Raw genomic sequence first — 19,052 nt, 5'->3', positions numbered from 1 at the left:
TAAAACACCGTTAGTTGTCTAGTGCTGTTACTTCTCTCTCAGTTTATTGGACATCAAAATACAGCTTACTCAGGCGGTCATGTGTTCTTTATGGGGAGAGTGGCGTACTTGCTTGGAGAATTAAAAAGGGACCTATTATTGACTTCAATCTGCCAGAAGCTTCTATTTGGAGGAGAGTCGGAAGGCCTCCCATACACATTAGATTGTCCCGCTGAAATGCACTGGTTAGGCCAACTATAATCTAAAGTATGTGGGTGCATTAAGAAACGGAAGAATTTGTTTCTTAGGCGTAGAGATGGAAGGATCAATTCACAGGACACCTGTCCATTTGCCAGGTCAGTAATTTGTAACCACTGGTTGGGAGGCTTGGTCATTCATTTGTTACCGCTAATCTCCTTGTCTTCCTGGCTCTTCTCTTGATTAGCCGGGCTGGCACAATGTAATCATTTCAGTGTGATGCGCACACACACGTCGTCACTAGAAAGAAGAATCGGGAATGAAGAGACGTAAGTAAATTCACTGGCCTCCCATGCAGCGACCACAGATTGATGAGCATGAGTCCTGCAAATCGATTCTCCCATCTCTACTAAGCAATCAACTGAAACAATCTCTGATCAGAGTTTGCGTTAAAAATACTGGCTAAGTGAATAATCTGGTTACAATGCACCTGTCAAGGTCTGCTATAGTGTATATTACAGAGCAAGTGAACAGTCTGTTCTAGATGTGTTTAAGCAAGAGATATGGGCAAGTGTAATGATTTGAGCCACTTAAAAGGGTTGAATTTTAGGAGAAACTCAAAAAGAATGGGTTAACCTGGTCTGCGTCGAGGGACGATGAGAAGACTGCAGTCCAAAGATATGCGGTTTATTAGGCAGCGCGTTTTTGAAGTATATAACTTCATCAGGATAAACCACGGTGATCACTTTGAAACCCGGTGACTAAATAACCACATGACTTTGGATTCTGGTCTTCTCATTGTCCTTCGTCCGCGGCATAGGTTGACCCATTCCTTTCCAGTTTCTCTTGATTTCTCCTCATTGGTCTGCAGCAACCTAAGCTATCAGTGGTTGTGTGCACACAACCCAACCAGGTCAGCACAATTGTGCGCGTCTACCCTAATGCTATACCTATATAGCAACCTATTGCACTTTTTGTCATTTTCAGTTTTTCCTCACTAAAGAATGAATTTTGGGGGTTTCTGAACACACAGAAGAACTATTATAGCAAAGATTTCTGAAGAAGGATGTCAGAGTGCATGGTCCATCTTAGGTTGGTGCATATAGAGCTGAACAGACACATACCAGTCCACCATTCACTGCACCATTCAATTCTCCTACCATTCACTTGTGAGCATCCTAATTGGACCGTGGGGTCTAATGAATCACATTTTCTCTTACAGGCCTTAGATATGTGCAATGTTTACCTATGATGTACTATGGAAAGAAGAGAAGCTTGTTGAAGCAATGCAGTGCTCTCCATCTTTCCTCTTTCAGCAGAACAATAAGCACTCCCAGGATGCAAAAATAGTCAAGCAATGTTTTGAGGAACATGACAAAAAGTTCAAGGTGTTGACTTCACCTCCAAATTGCCCAGATCTCTGCTGACTCGAGCATCTGTGGGATGGATTTGCAAAATAAATCATTTCTCAAAGAATCTGCTTTTGCCCTCCTTGTGTCAAAAACCACAAGACACCTTCAGAGGTTTGGTGCTGTCCATGCGTCAATGAGTAAGAGCTGTTTTAGTGACACAATGGAGAACTGCCCAACATCAGCAGGCAGTTTCAATGTTATGGCTGATGGATGAATGTTTTTTATCTTTACTGTGGAACAAAGCACATGCTAAAATGAAGCATTTGTGATTGTGTTCGCGGATTATCTTTTGGGAAAACAGTGTAGTTTTTGTTTCAGTGAGGATATTTTTGTGTGGCAATGCCTGTGTTTTGGTCACAGCTACCGGAGAACCTGACCTTAGGACAGAATGCACCGAAAATACATTAAATTAGATTTAGAGGACCTAAAATGAATGTTGTATTTCTAATTGGAAAAACCTGAGCATGACCCTTACAACAATCCATGGCTGCTGTCCAACGTGCACTTCTCAAGTGGCTACTAGAGGATATTAAGCAAGGACAAAAATGGCAATTTCTTCCCAGAATATGGTTCACCCATCTGAAAGCAAGAGCCATTGCTGCAAGGTTGTAACTGCAGATGATGGGCTCATTCTTATCGTTATTACGTATTATCAGATTGTGATGTCTATTGTCCACAAGCAGAGAATCTAACACTAAAGGTCAAATTATGGGAAGAAAAAGGATTAGGCACGTTGGAATTTAGCATGTCCTATCCTTTGCTCTGATGGGAGATAAGCTACCCAGAAAGGCGTTTGATGGCCACTTATTTGCCTCTCCCTGTTGAGACTTAAAGGTACCCTCACACTAAACGACTTTGCAGCGATAACGACAGCGATCCGTGACGTTGCAGCGTCCTGGATAGCGATATCATTGTGTTTGACACGCAGCAGCGATCTGGATCCTGCTGTGATATCGCTGGTCGTTGCTGAAAGTTCAGAACTTTATTTGGTCGTCAGATGGGCGTGTATCGTTGTGTTTGACAGCAAAAGCAACGATGCCAGCGATGTTTTACAATGGTAACCAGGGTAAATATCGGGTTACTAAGCGCAGGGCCGCGCTTAGTAACCCGATATTTACCCTGGTTACCATTGTAAAAGTAAAAAAAAAAACAGTACATACTCACCCTCTGATGTCTGTCACGTCCCCCGGCATCCGCGCTGCTGCTCAGAGCTTCCTGCACTGAGTGTGTCAGTGCCGGCCGGAAAGCAAAGCACAGCGGTGACGTCACCGCTGTGCCCTGCTACTGCCGGCACTTACACAGTGCAGGGAAGCGGACGCCGGGGGACGCGAATGTAAGTATGTAGTGTTTGTTTTTTTACATTTACACTGGTAACCAGGGTAAACATCGGGTTACTAAGCGCGGCCCTGCGCTTAGCAACCCGATTTTTACCCTGGTTACCCGGGGACTTCGGCATCGTTGGTCGCTGGAGAGCTGTCTGTGTGACAGCTCTCCAGCGACCACACAGCGACGCTGCAGCGATCGGCATCGTTGTCGATATCGCTGCAGCGTCGCTTAGTGTGAAGGTACCTTTAATCCAAACATGGTGGTCGGGGGAATTGTGAAAGGAGTAGCTGATGGATGAACGTAGATCTGACAGCTATCTAAAGTATATGGCCAGATCCTTAGGAGCAACAGTCAGTCTCAGCAAAAGCCGCACTGACCCGTTAAGATCCCACAGGTGTCGTTCCCACGAGTAATGCTTGATTCTTGCTTGTTTGTTTCAGAAATGGATTCTTCTGTAACTCGGGACAGTTTTAGTAATGGAGGATCCAGACTTGTAGCACTCAGCAAGGCTGCATGGGAATAAAATGATCGATGCGTTAAAATGTACAAATGTCAGCAGCAAACATCACTTACACATGACGACCCCTGAGTAACCTTTCTGGAAGCGTATAGGAATGTTATGCAGTAACATAGTTATCTTATACTACATAGGTTCTGGAAGTCCTAAGAAAAATAGTCTTGTCACAGAAGGCTTCAGCTATGAAATGCCAAACATGGCAGCTGCTTCAGAACAAAGTCACGGAGCGGTCAGCATATAAGCTGCTGAAACACCACATAGAACATGGTTGGGGCATGCATCCTATATTAGACCATCCTATACACTGGCTTACGAAAGTATTTACCCCCTTTGGCATTTTTTGTTGGCTTGCATCAGTTCATATAAAGAATATGCCTACAACTGTGAACAGTTGTTTTTTGGGTTTCTTTTTGTGAAACAACAAGTAGGACAAAATTACTGAAATCATAACTATTCACCCACCTAAACCTAAAGTCAGTACTTTGTAGAGCCTCCCTTTGCGGCAATTACAGCTGTAAGTCGCTGTAGATACAGTGGGGCAAAAAAGTATTTAGTCAGTCAGCAATAGTGCAAGTTCCACCACTTAAAAAGATGAGAGGCGTCTGTAATTTACATCATAGGTAGACCTCAACTATGGTAGACAAACTGAGACAAAAAAATCCAGAAAATCACCTTGTCTGTTTTTTTATCATTTTATTTGCATATTATGGTGGAAAATAAGTATTTGGTCAGAAACAAAATTTCATCTCAATACTTTGTAATATATCCTTTGTTGGCAATGACAGAGGTCAAATGTTTTCTGTAAGTCTTCACAAGGTTGCCACACACTGTTGTTGGTATGTTGGCCCATTCCTCCATGCAGATCTCCTCTAGAGCAGTCATGTTTTTGGCTTTTCGCTTGGCAACACGGACTTTCAACTCCCTCCAAAGGTTTTCTATAGGGTTGAGATCTGGAGACTGGCTAGGCCACTCCAGGACCTTGAAATGCTTCTTACGAAGCCACTCCTTCGTTGCCCTGGCGGTGTGCTTTGGATCATTGTCATGTTGAAAGACCCAGCCACGTTTCATCTTCAATGCCCTTGCTGATGGAAGGAGGTTTGCACTCAAAATCTCACGATACATGGCCCCATTCATTCTTTCATGTACCCGGATCAGTCGTCCTGGCCCCTTTGCAGAGAAACAGCCCCAAAGCATGATGTTTCCACCACCATGCTTTACAGTAGGTATGGTGTTTGATGGATGCAACGCAGTATTCTTTTTCCTCCAAACACGACAAGTTGTGTTTCTACCAAACAGTTCCAGTTTGGTTTCATCAGACCATAGGACATTCTCCCAAAACTCATCTGGATCATCCAAATGCTCTCTAGCAAACTTCAGACGGGCCCGGACATGTACTGGCTTAAGCAGTGGGACACATCTGGCACTGCAGGATCTGAGTCCATGGTGGCGTAGTGTTACTTATGGTAGGCCTTGTTACATTGGTCCCAGCTCTCTGCAGTTCATTCACTAGGTCCCCCCACGTGGTTCTGGGATTTTTGCTCACCGTTCTTGTGATCATTCTGACCCCACGGGGTGGGATTTTGCGTGGAGCCCCAGATCGAGGGAGATTATCAGTGGTCTTGAATGTCTTCCATTTTCTAATTATTGCTCCCACTGTTGATTTCTTCACTCCAAGCTGGTTGGCTATTGCAGATTCAGTCTTCCCAGCCTGGTGCAGGGCTACAATTTTGTTTCTGGTATCCTTTGACAGCTCTTTGGTCTTCACCATAGTGGAGTTTGGAGTCAGACTGTTTGAGGGTGTGCACAGGTGTCTTTTTATACTGATAACAAGTTTAAACAGGTGCCATTACTACAGGTAATGAGTGGAGGAAAGAGGAGACTCTTAAAGAAGAAGTTACAGGTCTGTGAGAGCCAGAAATCTTGATTGTTTGTTTCTGACCAAATACTTATTTTCCACCATAATATGCAAATAAAATGATAAAAAAACAGACAATGTGATTTTCTGGATTTTTTTGTCTCAGTTTGTCTCCCATAGTTGAGGTCTACCTATGATGTAAATTACAGACGCCTCTCATCTTTTTAAGTGGTGGAACTTGCCCTATTGCTGACTGACTAAATACTTTTTTGCCCCACTGTAAATCTATATGAGCTTTTCACATCTTACCACTGGGATTTCTGCCCATTCATCAAGGCAAAACTACTTCAGTTCTTTCAAGTTAGATGGTTTCCTCTGATGAGCAGTAATCTGCAAGTCTGACCACAGATTCTCAATTGGATTAAGATCTGGGCTCTGCCTAGGCTACTCCCAAAACATTTGCAGATTTCCCCTTAAACCACGCGTGTTGCTTTAGCAGTATGCTTTGGGTCATTGTCTTGTTGGAAGGTGAACCTCCGTCCCAGTCTCAAATCACTGACAGCATGAAACAGGTTTTGCTCAAGAATATCCCTGTATTTTGCTCCATCCATCTTCCCCTCGAATCAGACCATTTTCCCTGTCGCCGAAAAGCATCCTCACAGCATGATGCTGCCTTCACCATTTTTCACTGTGGGGATGGTGTTTTTCATATGAACAGATACTCCAGTTTCTTCTTGGGAACTCTACAGCTTCTTCAGAGTTACTTTTGGTCTCTGTGCTGCCTCTCTGATTAATGCCCTCCTTACCTGGGCTGAGAGTTTTGGTGGTTGCCCTCTCTTGGCAGGTTTGTTATGGTGCCATATTATTTCCATTTGATGATAATGGATGGTGCTCCAGGGGATCATCAGAGATTGGGATATTTTTTTTTTCTAACAAAACAGAAGAAGATCCATCTCAACGAACAAACTTCTTTCTTTATTCACTGAAAGTGCTCAGCAGGGGTAAAAAGTCCAAATAGAAATATTTTGAAACGTGCTATATATCTTTTTTTATATCAATTTTTTCTTAAAGTTTTGGAAGAGTGCACATACCTAGTTAGTGCCTTACTATATAGACAGTGTGTTTGGTTTTGAAAGATCATATAATAACTATTAAAATGTATACACACAATAGTATAGGTTAAGTGTATTCTTATCTCTTGTATTATGCCATACATAGGCATGGAATATGACAAAATATATAGTAGGTACAGATCCCACCAATGGCACCTGCATCTGCCTCGAGAGTCTAGAGTCCTATGTCCTCCATCCCGATATATGATCCCCATCCTGGTATATATATCCCTCATCCTGGTATATATGTCCCTTATTTTGGTCCCCATCCTGGTATATATGTCCCTTATCCTGGGCCCCATCCTGGTACATGTATTTATTGTTATTTATTGTATTCGCTTATATCGTGCCATTAGTTACACGGCACTTTTCAGACATTATCTGTCATTAAATATTATATGTCCCTTATCCTGGTATATAAAATATAAATTATTCTACTCACCTTCCCTCCACTCCCCCACCATGCTGTGTCCTCTTCTGAAGCCGGCAGCTAACTTCAGCATGCAAGCAACAGGAGCGAATTATGTCACTACTATGCACCCGCCGTCACGTGCACGCCGTCATTACCTGCTACCCTCTGATTGGCCGGCAATGTTTATTGCAGCGCACAGATTTGACAGGTCTCTGTGCCACAATACAATTCAGCTGAATGTGCGTCCGAGGACGTACATCCAGTTGAAGTTTACAGTGCCATCGGCGGGTCCTTAACCCTGAAGGGCCTGATCGCGACCTCTGAGGCTGCAATCATTACTCCCCTGCCTGCAAGGTTCAACAATCTGCGAGGATCACATCAACATGTCTTTACCGAAGAATGGTATATGGTGAACTGATATTCGCATCCTAAATGAGGAAAGCCCCTTGCCCAATGCTAAACGTCACAGTTATTTACAAAATTTACACATTTTTTTCTGGTGTTGTGTTGCATGGTCATATCCATATAAAATTTTCACAATGTAAACGTAGAGCTTTTTAATTTTTCTTCTTACTTTTCCTTGAATACAAGTATATAAATAAAGATTCGAGAAATCCTGGAGTTGTGGGAATTTTTCTTATTTCATATTTAATCAAAAACAAAACTGAGCGATTCCCGTGAGTAAAGATAGTAGGGGTCACCTAGAGGTAAGCATTCCTTAAAGGAAGACAGGCCATGCTGGCTGTAATATCAAGGAATAGATATTATGATAATACAAGGAATTGTCCTATTCAACAAAAATGAAGGGATGTCAGGACAGAGCAATACCAGAGAAGTTATTATAGTATCCAAATCTAACTTCCAATGAATATTTGTGAGGATCTTACTTGACTCACTTTATGTTACTCCTATAGGTTGCCCATATTTTGACAGTCAGCTGTGATCTGTAGGCTTCTCATCAGCAAGTGTACATGTTCCCTACAGAGATATGGCTACTTCCACATAAATCAATTAGCTGCCAATGCAATTTAGCGAATGTGCCGGGACCTCCAGTGAGATACTCTTTGAAGCCACTCTCTATTCCATCATATTGATGGCAGTCCCAAACAAGGGACCACACTCTATTGATACTCCAATATAGCATTTGGAAATGGATTTTCTATACCAGACAACCCTGTAATATCCAACTTAGGACCTTTATTCTAGTTAAAGGACCGCATATTTGGCTAATGGAGGTCCTTAGGAGACCATCTACCAATATTAGGTTGACTACCAATTCAAGTGTTCAGCCTCTAGTTTCCCTTTAAAACTAGAACTGGCATGTCGTACACTATTGTAAACTTGTATGCACTGGAGTAACATCTTACAAATTTATTAAAAAAAAACTACATGCTCTATAAATGTGGCCTTCTTTTGTCTGTACTTGCGCCAGGAATGTAAATTTACACCTGCAATGGGCAGGCATTTTGCTTTGCTCTACAGTAGGCACCAACTTCTTGTAAAGTTGATACAACACTGTTGAAAGTATGGCGGCTCTGTTCTCTTCCACGTAATCTCACTCATTTTTCTTATCAGTTTTGAAGAGCTCTACAGAAATGTAAAAAGTTTGCAAATCTTCAAGCAAATATAACATGCAGCATTTTTTTTTTTTTAGTGAGTATTGATGATCGAATGTTCTCCGATAAGGTGTTAACCAAGCATGATCGTGTGCTAACAGAGTGTCTTTGGCATGCTCAAAAAATATGTTCAGACCCTCGCAGCTGCATGTCTCATGGCTGTTCGACAGCCACAACACGTGCCTGTTAGGCAATCCCGGCATGTGTTGCTGCTGTCAAACAGCCGTGAGACATGCAGCTGGGGGGACTTGAACATCTTTTTCGAGCACGCAGAAGACACTCGGTTATCACCTGAGCATGGCGGATAATACCTTATCCGAGCACGTTCGCTTATCACTAGTGGCGATCCCAGACATCAGATTTCACCCACGACCATGCCAATATACAGTTTATTAAATGGGAGAACCCCTTTAAGACATGAGTCAATTTAACTTCTAAGGGAAGCCCAAAGGACCTCCTGGGTGTTTCTCGTTCCTAATTTGAGCAGCACTGTTATCTTGTAGTATAGAAATTGGGATTATACCATCTTGTTGAGTGACAGGCAGCTCTGTCATTTTTTTTTTCCAAGCGCAAAACCCAACATCACAATGTAACCCTTACATTGGAGAGATGATGACATTTTGCTCCTTGTTGCAGTTTGCAGGAACACTTTCTGATGGCCTCGGAAAGACTATGGACAACAGACATCAGACAGAGAGGGAATACATCCGTTATCATGCTGCAACCAGTGGAGAGCATTTGGTCGCTGGCATTCATGGACTTGCTCACGGTATGATCGTATTTAATTGTGCGAATGTACAGTTGAACTATTGTCAAAAAATATCTAAAATTGCAATTTCCATCTAGCTATAAAGTAGCTTCCAAGTTATAATAATCTTGCGGTTCACAACTGCAAAATCCAATCAGTTTTCTCTCTCTTTAGATGTATATTCAATTTTTTTTTTTCAGTCATCCATATACCCACCGTACATAGTGATTGACTTATTCTTTGATCATCAGATCGTTATTTCTGTCGATTCCGAAGGTCTTTTATCTAAGACTACAGAAACATCTTGTCCATCAAATTTGTCAGGATATTCAAAGGAATAAAATGGGGTTTCCAAGGTTAGAAAAACATGGCTGCTCCAGTACTTCATTGTAACACAGCTGTAATACCTAATGAATAGACAGGTGTGGCACTATTTTTGGAAGGAATCGAACATGTTTTTTTCTAAATCTAGACAACTCCTTGAATGCCTAAGATAGTGTTAGGATTGAATGTATGACCAGTTGGGGCGCAGTCTGGTTGTGAGATTTCTTAGTTGGGGTCATGGAGCCGTTTGCGTTCTTGGCTTATGTAGCCTGTCCTTGGCATCCCGTAGTTGATACTTGCACATAAGACTTGAACCAAAGGAATCTAGTTCACATAAAGTTTCTGTGTACTTTGCCACATCATTAAAGTTGCTTGAAATTCTATCCTCTTCAGGAATTATTGGTGGACTGACGAGTGTAATAACCTCCACTGTGGAAGGTGTCAAAAATGAAGGTGGTGTCAGCGGTTTCATCTCCGGCTTAGGAAAAGGTTTAGTGGGAACGGTCACCAAACCCGTTGCTGGTGCTTTGGATTTTGCATCTGAAACTGCTCAAGCTGTGAGAGATACGGCCACCCTTAGCGGGCACAGGTCAGTACCACCAAGATCATTCAATCAAATGTGTACATGTCACACTGCTTTACCTGTATTACCTCCTTTTAAGTTTGTGCTGTAGCCATCGTATATCTACAAGTTTGAGGAAATCCCGCCACAAGTGACGAAATACCTCTCTCAATTGAGGCCTCCTCAGACGCCAAGATAGATAGCATTGATCAACATTAGTTGCGTGGTACAAAGCCAGTGGGATGTTTTTAACCTGGAGGTCATGTGTTGTCCAATATTCTAGTCCTGTATCAAGATGTGGTTCCAGAATCAGATTATGTAGGGATAAGAAAATGAATGATTCTCACAATAACACATTATTATGGAAGCATCTTTTCTTATAAACTGTATTTGACCTAATTGGGTACATAACTCCTCTTAAACTTCTAGATTTTGCATTCATTCATAGATATAATTCAAGTGGAATTTAACTTTAAAACTAGTAATGTCCGGCCCATGTCTGGTCACAATTTAGCGGTGGCTAACCTACTTCAGAGGCACAATATTGCTGAAGACTATAATCAATTCGCAAGACCCAGTCCATCGACCCCGTAAGTAATCTTCGGCCATCGGACAGGAGTCCTGATTACTGTCTCGTACCTCTTTGCTATTCTTTTGAATGGCCATCCTGGCCCCAACGTCATCGTTGCGGCATGACATCGCACTAGGCGCACTATTCAAAAGTTGAGGTGTGGATGCCGGGAGGGAGGAAGAGGTCCTCAGGGCTCCCATCAGGCGGTCACAGGTTACTGACGTAGCCTATGAAACGGGTCCTACGAATCGATTTGTACCAACTCCATTGATGATTATTTCATGGCGGAAGTTGCTATTAGGGATCTGATGTTGAGGCAAAGATCTAATTAGACTGATATATTTAAGTTTGGACCATAAAGCCCAATTCCATCCATGTATTTACTGGCTCACTGATTCTGCTGTATACATCCATATTTACCACACACATACATTTAGTGAGAAGGAACGAGAAATCAAAATGACTGCAGGATCCTACGGGGAGGTGGGAAACGGAGGACAACAAAGTGTTTTAACTTCATTTGGCAGAGCTGCACTGTAATCCCCCAGGGCATTTATTCATTGCTCAGCTATGTGTGGTTTGGAATCCAATTCTAATGCTGCTCCAAATGACTCTTTGCTGGCTCCGCTCGCTGTTTGTCAAGCCATGGTCATTTTTTGTTCTCTCACAGAAGGCCGATGCTGCCAGGCCTTTCTTGTTTTCTAACAGCTTGATTTATAAAGTGCCCACAGGGCCTACAAAATGTCACACAAGATTTTTTTTTTTTTTTTTTTTTTTACATAAATAGCATTTCTAGTCACAAGCATGGCTCCGACTGAAAGCGAGAACCCACTCTTGACATTCCACAGCAGAGTGAAACAGAGTACAAAGTTTACAGTGGAAAATCGTCTGGTTATAGCACATTTTCTACATTTGTTTATTTGGCAGCAACGTAAACCTCACAGCAGTAAAATAAAAAATAAACAACAATGTGCTTCACATAAAACACAAAGGAATCTGCCCAACCACCTATTAAAATGTATTTCCCAGCAGTTTTTCTATGTGGAGTCAGAGGTGGGTCTTTAGTTTCTTCTACCACGGGGGCTTTCTAGGTTTGAGATGCAGCTTGCAGTTCTGCACAGCGTGACATCTTACAAAGTGTGGCTAGCCATGGGTTAAAACAAATGTAGTCAAGGGGCAACTAAATTTGGCCATACACATTAGGTGGCCGACGGCCATCTCAGTCGACTCTCCCATGCACAGGAGCGCTCGTTTGGCTAACTGACATGTTAGCCGGCTGACTGACATGTTGTCCATTAGCTTCTCTTTGGGAGAACAACGCAATCGGGAGTATGAAATCAGACATAGGCAATCAATGTCTTACTCAACTATCAGTCGGCGACCGTCCCCATACGCTTTAGATGTCATGCATGCAGTTGGGGCAAGTGGTTTGTGGACCTTCTGTGCCACAGGGCCGGACTTAACTAGGAAGGGGTGTAGCTAAGGCTACTTTCACTCTAGCGTCGTGCACTGCACGTCGCAATGCGTCATTGTGGAGAAAAAAACGCATCCTGCAAAGTTGTCTGCAGGATGCGTTTTTTCTCCATAGACTTTTATTAGCGACGCATTGCCTCACGTCGCAACCATCGTGCGACGGTTGCGTCGTGTTTTGGCTCACCGCTGCCACAAAAAAAAGTTACATGTAACTTTTTTTGTGCGTCGGGACCGCCATTTTCGACCGCGCATGCGCTGCCGAAACGCCGCCCCCTCCTCCCCGGACCTTACAATGAAGCAGCGGAAGCGTCTTAAGACTGCTACCGCTGCCAACGTCGGGCATTTTCTTCACAGTATACGTCGGTACATCGGGCCGACGCAGCGCGACGGTTCCGTACCGACGCTAGTGTGAAAGTAGCCTTAGCGGCTACTTGGTGTTCACTGGAGCTCCTGATGGTGGAGTCAGGCTTGAGCTGCAGGTAGCCACCAGGCACCACTCCTAGAAGGTCCCTGGTAGTGCATCCGCTGACCCCAAGGGTCAGGTTCAGTGACACAAACTCTGTCTCCGTTCAGAATACTCCTCGGGCGGGACGGATACTGACACGTAGTCACAGATAGAAGTGAATTAGGAGTTTTAGCAGTCCGGATATACAGAGTACACGTTCAGACACTGACCAACAAGGACCAGGTGAGCTGGTTCATGCACCGGCCCCACACAGGCCAGGGGACGATTTTCAGGCACTGGCCACACACAGACCAGGGGATGGGGTTCAGGCACTGGTCATATATCGACTAGGGATTCGGGTTCTTAGGTCCCCCACATGGGGACCTAAGAACTCACTAGTAGCACACTTCACTCACTAATAACTCAATGTTGCTTAGCCACCTCCCTATTGTTTGCACATGCACATGCTGGCCCTTTAAGAACAGGGCAGCGCTCACTAGGTGCACCATCGCGATACAGGAAGCAGTGATCACGGCCGGGGCGATGAGTATGTCGGCGTCCCTGCATGGAGGAAGGGAAACCATGCTAGGGTGCCGGCATATGTGTATCATTAGCCCGTCTGCCGAACCTGTTTGTATCAGCAGGTTTGTCCAACATTAGCCTAATGTGTATGGGCGCCTTAAAGGATGAGCTGGAGTAGTCTGCTCTGGAGTCAGTGAGCCGGATTTTGTTAATTTGTCTCATCCATGTCCTCATTAACGTTCACGTTGGACAAACATTTTAATATGGAATTTGAAAATAGGTTTTCTAAAGCTTATCAACCAGTATTGGATTTTTTTGACCGTTCATTTCACCGACAATTGTTTGTGTGTCGATAGCTGCCATTTCAGTGCAGGTTTGGTCATCAGCGTCTGATTGGTCGAGGTGCAACACCCGGCACCCACATTGATCAGCTGTTCCTGGTGCCGTCGCCATGCAGTACTGCTCAGGTGCGGAGCTGCACGGCATAGCTCTGTCAACAGAATAATGGCCGCTGCCGGTTACTGCTCATCTGCCCACTATTGATAGGGAGCCGATATGCATTTCCCAGCTGCCGCCACTGTACATTTGGCGGAGTTGTGCTGTGCAGCTCCACAACCGAGCAGTTTCGGCATCGGGAACAGCTGATGAATGTGGTGTCACACCCCTACCGATCGCACATTGATGATGTGTCCTAAGGATAAAGTCCTAGACAGTCTCTATAAGGACAAGAGAAGGTTTTTAGAATCAATTGACTTAATAACAACCAGTTGTGGTAGAGTCCACAAAAATATCTTCTGTTATCTTGTACAGTTTGTTACCTTCCAATGTCGAGGACTAGTCACAGCCTTATTTATGGCATATTGTAGTTGGCATTAGCTTTATGGCAAGGGTTGCAAACTCCGCACCAGTCAGGTTCACAATTACCGCTTTGCATTTTTTAAGGCTTCGGAAGGGTCATAATTTATTAAGAAAAAAAAAAGACTTTTCCTTCTGTTTGGCTAAACTCTTAAATATTCCCCAATCCTCCGAAGCACAGAATCATACATTTCTCATAACAGCCCGAATAGAAGACATTCTTACTTCCTGTGAGTGGAAAAATAAAATGAGCTATATTTTTTGGAATAAAATAACTGTCTTGGGACAATGTGATTCTGCCATATTTTCTCTATTTTTTATACTGTATTGCAAGATCTTATAAGCTGTAAGGATCCAATGTTTGGTGCATTTTAAAGTACTTTATATTCACAACTATTAAGCTAATGCAACTAACGTGAAAGTTACCTTTTTGGAATACAACGATCGGCTGAGTGCTGTAGATTTGACTTCGGAGACCCCAAGCTTTAGATGGAGGAAGTTATGGACAGCCGTACTTTTCACCTGCAGCGACTACTGCAGGATAAAGGTGGTATTGCATGACAGCCGTTCAAATCGGTAACCGTCCATGTCATAATTAGTTGAAAAGAGACAAAAAAAATATATGCAAAGCACACAACCAAGCGCAACATGCTGTGAAGGAAAGTGTCCTCACCAAGTTCCTGGTGGGCTTGGGATTAGCAGGCACAGTGGACAAGTAAAGTCTCAATGCAAACCCCTGGGCCGGACAGTACAGGGGCTTCAGTCTAATGAGAGAAAATGTAGATTTCAGGTTGATTCCATTGATTTCTGAAGGTAGGAAGACACTTTGTTAGAAATAACTTTTTGAGTTGGGGTTGTCTCAAAGTGATGAATGAGTAAAACTACAGCCTTCTTGAACAGATAAGCAATTTTTGCAATTTTACTTTTCTCGGAAAGATTTTTAATTCTAGAATTACTGTTTGCTGTCCAGACTACCGGCAGTCCAAAGTGGCCGATCTCTTTGGCAGTGAGTGCAGCACCTAGCAAGCCTTTGCTATACAGTGCTACTTGAAAACATGTAAATCTTCAGGAGCCACACCACCCCTTGGCAAGCAGAAAGTCAGGAGGCAAGGGAGCAGTGTACTCCTGATTACAGCTAGTGAGAATAACCCTTTAAAATAAAGACTTCAGACCCTTGTGTAATTATTGGAAAGATGCCATATTCTGGATAATGTAAGTCAATTTACCTTTTAGACTAGCACACGGGGAAAAAAACCGTTTTAAATCTTGGCATTTGTCTGAATAGTCGTCCCAGCGTAGATGGAAGAAAATACCTAACTCAAACTGAGAGCCTTTTTATGAAAAGGTTGTTCTTCCCCTAGTTGAATATTCACTTATTATGTAATCTTGAGAAGTGGATATGTGAGCAATATGAATAATAAAAAAGCTTCAAGCATAAAAATGGTAATCCTGCTTTTTATTAAATAAATGCACACATTCTATTTATTAGACGTTTATCGTAAAATAATTTTCCCTTGGGCACCTATTAATTGTGTTAACCTTGCATATTTCAGGTAGTTTTCCCCCATCATGTGAGCTCTTAGCCAATTCGATAACATTTTATGTTGTCCTCTTCCTTAAACTAGTTTCATAAGAGCCCATTTGGAGAAACATTTTTAAATCCAATAACCAACGGCCAAAAATCCCATTTTAGGTAGTCCCAAATAATAACTTTTAATTATTCAATTAAAGATACAAATAACTAGTGCATATCATATGTAAAGTGCACTTTAAAATTACAATGTGTTCCTTATTGGTCCCATCTGTGATTGAATATATCCCAAGCGGTCACATTGCTCTTCTAGTTGACTCATTCCATTGTAATGTATGTAGATACATAGGTGTATAGCTGTAATAGCCTCAAATTGTATAACTAGCGTAAAGCACAAGGATGGCCTCCCATTATGTAGCCATCAGGGGTGGTATCCTATTTTGTAATGTCTAATGATTAGAGAAACAAAGCGCTATTAAAATAGAGAATGAGCATTCTCACCATGTTTCACCTTTACGGGCTTCATCAGGGTCATGAAGCAAATGCAAAAAGACATTTATAAAAATATTTTCTTCTTTTCAATAAAGGCAAAAAAAAATGGATCTGCATTCGTAATTTCTGCCCCACAAGCATTTTTACGAGTTAGATAGAAGCTGAAAAATATCAAGCATAGGTGTAAAAAGCATCAGATTAGAATTTCTTGTGGACCTTTAAAATGTAACACACATAAATCCTTCCTATATCATGTCCTCGTTAGCTGCGTAGTGACTCAAAACTCAGGAGCTGCTGAAAGATTCGCTGATATGAAAGTTGTTTTAAAACATTTTAACACATCAGAACCACATAACTCATCCGAAACTATTTCATCGCCGTCTAAGATTGTTGTTTTAAGAGCGATATTTCTCCAGAGAAAGAGACAATGTTTTATAAAGAAATACATGTTGTAAATGTGATCACCGCACGTGAAACATAACCTTTAAATAAACACTACCGTCTTCAAACCAAATAAATAGGCCCTTTTTCCGCAGAGCATAGAGCGGTCAGATAATTCTTCTCACTCTGGAGGACCAGCACGTTTATGCATTAAACTGACCGTCCATTGTTTTTATTGTGCTATGTGTAATTCTTCATTTCACCTATGGAGGCGCTGCTAAGAAATTGACCAATCCAACAGATTCCATTTGATCTGTGGAACTGTAACGCCAATAAGGTAACACAATAAGAAATATCCTAAGAGGATAATCCCTTTATTGGGGAACTGTACTTTCAAGTAACTTTTCGGAATGAGCCGTCATGTGTGTTTACCTGTGGAATACAACTATTTCCAGCCATTATATGACTTGTATCCTGCGTTTTTACAAGTTTGACCCTCTGCATGATCTCTGAATTCTCAATCCACTCTGAGCTGGTGGAAGGAGGTTACCTTCTGTCATCTCTGCCATACGCAGCACAGCTATCAGAGGGAGATTCCTGCTTTTTTTTTTTACACAGACCAGCATCAGTAGCATGAAGGAAATTATAGAGCAATCATGATGAGTGTAGATATGAATCCAGTAGTCAAGTGAGGTAAGACTTGTTAGAAAGCTCACTGCCATGTTTCTGTCTCCCTCTGCTTGTTTCCTCACTCTGCTCCTCTCTCCTCCTCAGCCTCCACTTTCCATGGATTATAATGGGTTGTGTAACATGACACCACAGAGAGGGTCCAGTCCTCATTGTCTTAAGGTACCGTCACACTAAACGACATCGCTAGCGATCCGTGACGTTGCAGCGTCCTCGCTAGCGATATCGTTTAGTTTGACACGCAGCAGCGATCAGGATCCTGCTGTGATGTCGCTGATCGCTGAATAAAGTCCAGAACTTTATTTGGTCGTCCGATCGCTGTGTATCGTTGTGTTTGACACCAAAAGCAACGATACCAGCGATGTTTTACACTGGTAACCAGGGTAAACATCGGGTTACTAAGCGCAGGGCCGCGCTTAGTAACCCGATGTTTACCCTGGTTACCAGCGTAAAAGTAAAAAAAACAAACAGTACATACTCACCCAGCGTCAACCAGCCTCTGCTTCCTGACACTGACTGAGCTCCGGCCCTGAAGTGAAAGTGAAAGCACAGCGGTGACGTCACCGCTGTGCTGTTAGGGCCGGAGCTCAGTCAGTGTCAGGAAGCAGAGGCTGGTTGACGCTGGGTGAGTATGTACTGTTTGTTTTTTTTACTTTTACGCTGGTAACCAGGGTAAACATCGGGTTACTAAGCACGGCCCTGCGCTTAGCAACCCGATGTTTACCCTGGTTACCCGGGGACCTCGGCATCGTTGGTCGCTGGAGAGCGGTCTGTGTGACAGCTCTCCAGCGATCAAACAGCGACGCTGCAGCGATCAGCATCGTTGTCGCTATCGCTGCAGCGTCGCTTAATGTGACGGTACCTTAAGCATGATAGATTTTAGCTATTTGTTTTCAGTGTATAGTGAGTTCAGGAAGCAGGGAGGCGGGGAAAGAAGTGGCTCACAAGTGGAGAAGAAAGTTGCTACCTCTGAAAAGATATATTACAAAGTTTCTTATATCCTCCTGTACTATTGATTTATGCAAAGTTTTTGTTTGTTTGTTTGTTTATTTTTAAAGTGCAGCTCTCAATTAAAATATATTAATTACTGGGTGGAGTATTTTATTCTGGTAAAAGGGGCCTGGCTAAGGAAGAAAATTTGAAATACTAAGCTTTTTCTTGCATACACTTCCCTCCCAAAAGGCCATTTCTAAAGTTGCAAGCATGGTTGTAAGCTATGGAATTTCTCTCCATAGATTTCACCAACATGTTGTGTGTGAGACGCACAATGGAGATTGTCGGTGGCAGACTTGGACTGGCCCACTGGAGAACAGGAGAATCCTCCGGTGGGCCGCTTTGCAAAATTATGTTGTGAACAGGTCCAATGTGATCACATCTGCCAGTACGGTACTTTTTCTCCAGTTGGGGCCATGTTTTACCATCCTTGGTTCCAGAATCTTCAGGTCTTGGTATAGCACCAGTCTCTATAGTTGTTCCCATCCTTTTTTTTCCCTTTCTGAGGCTCGCTCTGGTTGTTTTCAGGAAATGTACTTTGAAGGAGGAGGGAAAAGGTGTGCGGGGACACGAACTTACTTTGAACCCTCCATCTGAAGCAGGTGATCATAGCACAATTGTTTGTGTGTACTGTAAATGATATTCAGCTCAGGTTCAGGCAGAGTTCAGCCAGTAACCCCACATGACGGTGGAACCACATTTCAGGGTAGAGCACGGTTGCCAAAATACCTGCGAGACATCTGCATTTCTTTACGCAATGCAATCCTGATGAGCCCAGGACACTTCAATAAGACCGCTGCATTGTGCGGAGTGACACATGCTACATTTATGCCGAGGGAAAGAAATAACTCGTGCTAATCTACTGTAAATGTATCCTGTATGGTTCACAGCAGACAACTTATGATACTCGCTGCTTTGTACAACACGTACTGTTTGTGTTAGATTTTCTGTCCCTTTTTATTATTAACATTGCTAATGGTGCAGCAGTAGATTTACAGTGATCACATCTGGATTTTGGGGAGGATACAGCTACAGGGGCAG

At 42.8% G+C, this 19,052-nt stretch overlaps 1 protein-coding gene across 2 annotated transcripts in view; it reads left to right on the top strand.

Moving 5' to 3' along the window:
- VPS13D (vacuolar protein sorting 13 homolog D) overlaps positions 1–19,052 on the top strand; it is a 280,917-nt gene that overhangs the window by 218,561 nt on the left and 43,304 nt on the right. For both annotated transcript variants that reach the window (XM_077250276.1, XM_077250275.1), the window contains 2 exons: positions 9,064–9,196; positions 9,893–10,088. In XM_077250276.1, coding sequence (XP_077106391.1) covers positions 9,064–9,196; positions 9,893–10,088 — 329 coding nt within the window. The remainder of the gene's footprint in view (positions 1–9,063; positions 9,197–9,892; positions 10,089–19,052) is intronic.

Source organism: Ranitomeya variabilis, chromosome 4 (assembly GCF_051348905.1).
Source record: "Ranitomeya variabilis isolate aRanVar5 chromosome 4, aRanVar5.hap1, whole genome shotgun sequence".
Classification (NCBI taxonomy): Eukaryota; Metazoa; Chordata; class Amphibia; order Anura; family Dendrobatidae; genus Ranitomeya; species Ranitomeya variabilis.
Note: the sequence above shows the minus strand (reverse complement) of the source record. Positions and strands in the feature narration are given on the sequence as shown.